The 2,910-nt window shown below is 32.5% G+C and overlaps 1 protein-coding gene across 1 annotated transcript in view; it reads left to right on the top strand.

Moving 5' to 3' along the window:
• Positions 1-465: 465 nt before the first annotated feature.
• LOC108762705 (probable multidrug resistance-associated protein lethal(2)03659) overlaps positions 466-2,910 on the top strand; it is a gene marked incomplete at its 3' end in the record, with an annotated part of 15,093 nt that continues 12,648 nt past the window's right edge. The window contains exon 1 of the mRNA XM_018509828.1: positions 466-587. Within this exon, the coding sequence (XP_018365330.1) occupies positions 466-587 (122 nt within the window). The remainder of the gene's footprint in view (positions 588-2,910) is intronic.

Raw genomic sequence — 2,910 nt, 5'->3', positions numbered from 1 at the left:
ATATCTCGCATTATACTACATATGTCAAACTGTTTATAATAAGGTATATATTATAACAGAACAAAAGCATTAATAACTATTTATAACTAGAATAATAAGCACAAGCAACAATAAAATTACACATGTCAAAGTTTTAATTGAAATCTGATTCATTGAATGCAAAGTATTCAGTTTTACTGCTAACTTTGGTAATTATTTACATTAACGGACACTGCGTCGATGACCTTGACCTTGACATATGTTGTCATCATTACCCTGAGTAACCTCCGACAGGTTTTAGGTGGCGGTCGATCTTCGTTAAAAAGTTATTAACAAAGAAAATTCTACTATAACACAAAAATTCCCTGCTTTAAAATATGTTTGATAGTCGTGCACTGTAAGGGACGCTGCGACGTGCCGACGACTGCGACTTTGATATATGTTGTCAAACAGACAATTATGGAAGTCCAGCAACTCTTTGCAGGGATGGAGGGGGGTGAAAGTCGAAGGTGTGAGTCGTGCGCCCTTTTGCAGGAGGGATGGCGGTTAAGAGTCAAAGGTGAAAGTCAAGCGCCTCTTTGCAGGGTGAAGGGAGGTGAGAGTCGGAGGTAAGAGTCGCACGCCCCTAAAGCAGGAAGGGAGGGGGGTGAGAGTCGGGAATGAGAGTCGTGTGCCCCTAAAGCAGGAATGGAGGGGGGTTAAAGTTGCTTCGTGTTGAAAGTCAAAACATATGTAGAATAGTATTTAATATTTCATATATAGCAAAAATGATACGTTATTTTTCAAACTTCTTTTGTTAATAACTTTTAAACCAATGACGATCCAAAAAATTTTTTCCTGCTTTACTCTGCATACATGGTTTTCGATACATGGTATAATTAGGATTAGGTTGTTACACACCCATTAGTATATAATAACCTAACCATAATCAAATCATGTATCGAAAACCATGTACGCAGAGTAAAGCAGGAAAAACTTTCTGTTCTAAGAACAAAAATTATACAAAAAAATATGAAAGTCGTGCGCCCCCAAGCAGGGGGGAAGGCGGAGTGGGAGTTACTTCGCGTGGAAATTTGTAAAATATACTTTAAAGCAGAAAATTTCTGTTTTATATGGTTGAAAAAGAATATTCTTCTTAAACTTTTTTTGTTAATAATTTTTTAACGAAGAACGACCGACACCTGAAACCTGTCGGAGTTTTCTCAGTGCCATGACCTTGACAACATATGTCTAGGTCAAGGTCATTGGCACGGTGTCCGTTAATGTATATAATTAACCAAACTTTCGTTTTTTGTTGACATAATTTCAGATAAATGAGACGGTAGCGATTCTTCACAAATTGTCCAATTATAACCTCGATGAGGATTTACGTGAACAGGTAAATAACTAGAACAAAATTTTATTTTAGAATTTTAACTTCTTATGCTTAATTTTACTAGCGCTCAAAATCCGGATATCTACATAAATATCATTGAATGATTGTGTACAAAATTGTGTTATTACATAACAATTGTGTTATTCTTTTATATATTTTAGAATACTTGTACATACATTGTAACGCCACAGGCAAGGTTAAGCTAGAAAAGTTTCAAAAATTATTTGTTATTTTATATAACAAAAGCGAGTTTTCAAAAGTTATTTCATACTATCAATATTCTACTATCATAGTGTATCGTACTGTCGATATTCTACTATCGTACGATCTGTATCCTACTATCACATTATAAATATTCTGAAAAATAAGCTCGATACATTTTGGCATATAGAATTGAAAATAATTTATAAGGGTTTTGTAGTTGGTGTTGATATGTACAAATATTCTAAAAATAAATATAAAAGAATATAAGTTAAATTAATAAATTCATAGTGTTTTTTATTGTATTAATTTTTAGTTATTTATTTTTTAACCATTCCTGTATATGTCGACCTTGCTTCTACTCAATACCCGGTAAAAAATTTTTCATGCATGCATATGTTTTAATATGTATAAACATACATAAACGTGCATAAATATTCATATAAACATGTATAATTGCATAAGAAATATGTTCATATACGTGTTCATACGTTTTTCTTTCTTTAGTAAAATTACTTTTTAGTGTAATAGAAATAATAATAGTAAGTGAAAACATAAAAAATAATTAAACGGATAATTTTCGTATCGTTTGTTTTAGAAAAAAAACAAGTTTGGAAAAATATTTAAAAAATTGCTCATACGTAATTATGCATAATTTTATATCAAGAGACACGGTAGTGTCTCGCGCCAAGTGGGCGCGCAGCGCGAGACACGCGTGTCTTTACGCGAGCCAGCGAGTTGCGGGCATCCGAGCATCCGAAATTCTCGGTTTTTTAAAATAAAGGCTAGACCGATCGAGTTCTGAATATGAGCTTCATCGACAGTTTGGGTCCGAATTATATAATAAACGTTTATTTTACCTCAACGTGGGACACACATTGTAATGCTTCGTGATGCTTCGTCTTTAATTTTTTGAGATTAAATGTTGTATTGCATTGCAAATATAAAAGACTCTTGAATAGAAAGATAAAGGTACGTATCATTTTGTCTCGTTAATTAAATGTTATATGTTGCAATAAAATATATGTTCTTTTCGCAATTTACAAAATATAATAGTATATGTTATATGTTGCAAGAAATTATATATTCTTTTTGCAATTGGCGTAATTTAAAGATTTGATTTCATTTTTTTTTTAAATACATGCATACGTACTATTGAGGGGTAATTTATAATAAAAAATCAACAATATATTGCCACTTGAACTATATTATTTATAAACTATAGAATCGAAGCCTTACACGGTCTAGCTGGATCTTAATGCTTGTATGATTCTTATGTGAATTTATATACTACGTATGTAGTCCCACAGAAACGCGCGCCGAAAAATTTCCGGTCTTGAAACGCTAACTCTACT

This window comes from Trachymyrmex cornetzi, unplaced genomic scaffold (genome assembly GCF_001594075.2).
Source record: "Trachymyrmex cornetzi isolate Tcor2-1 unplaced genomic scaffold, Tcor1.1 scaffold319, whole genome shotgun sequence".
Classification (NCBI taxonomy): domain Eukaryota; kingdom Metazoa; phylum Arthropoda; class Insecta; order Hymenoptera; family Formicidae; genus Trachymyrmex; species Trachymyrmex cornetzi.
This window is presented reverse-complemented; position numbering and strand designations above follow the sequence as displayed.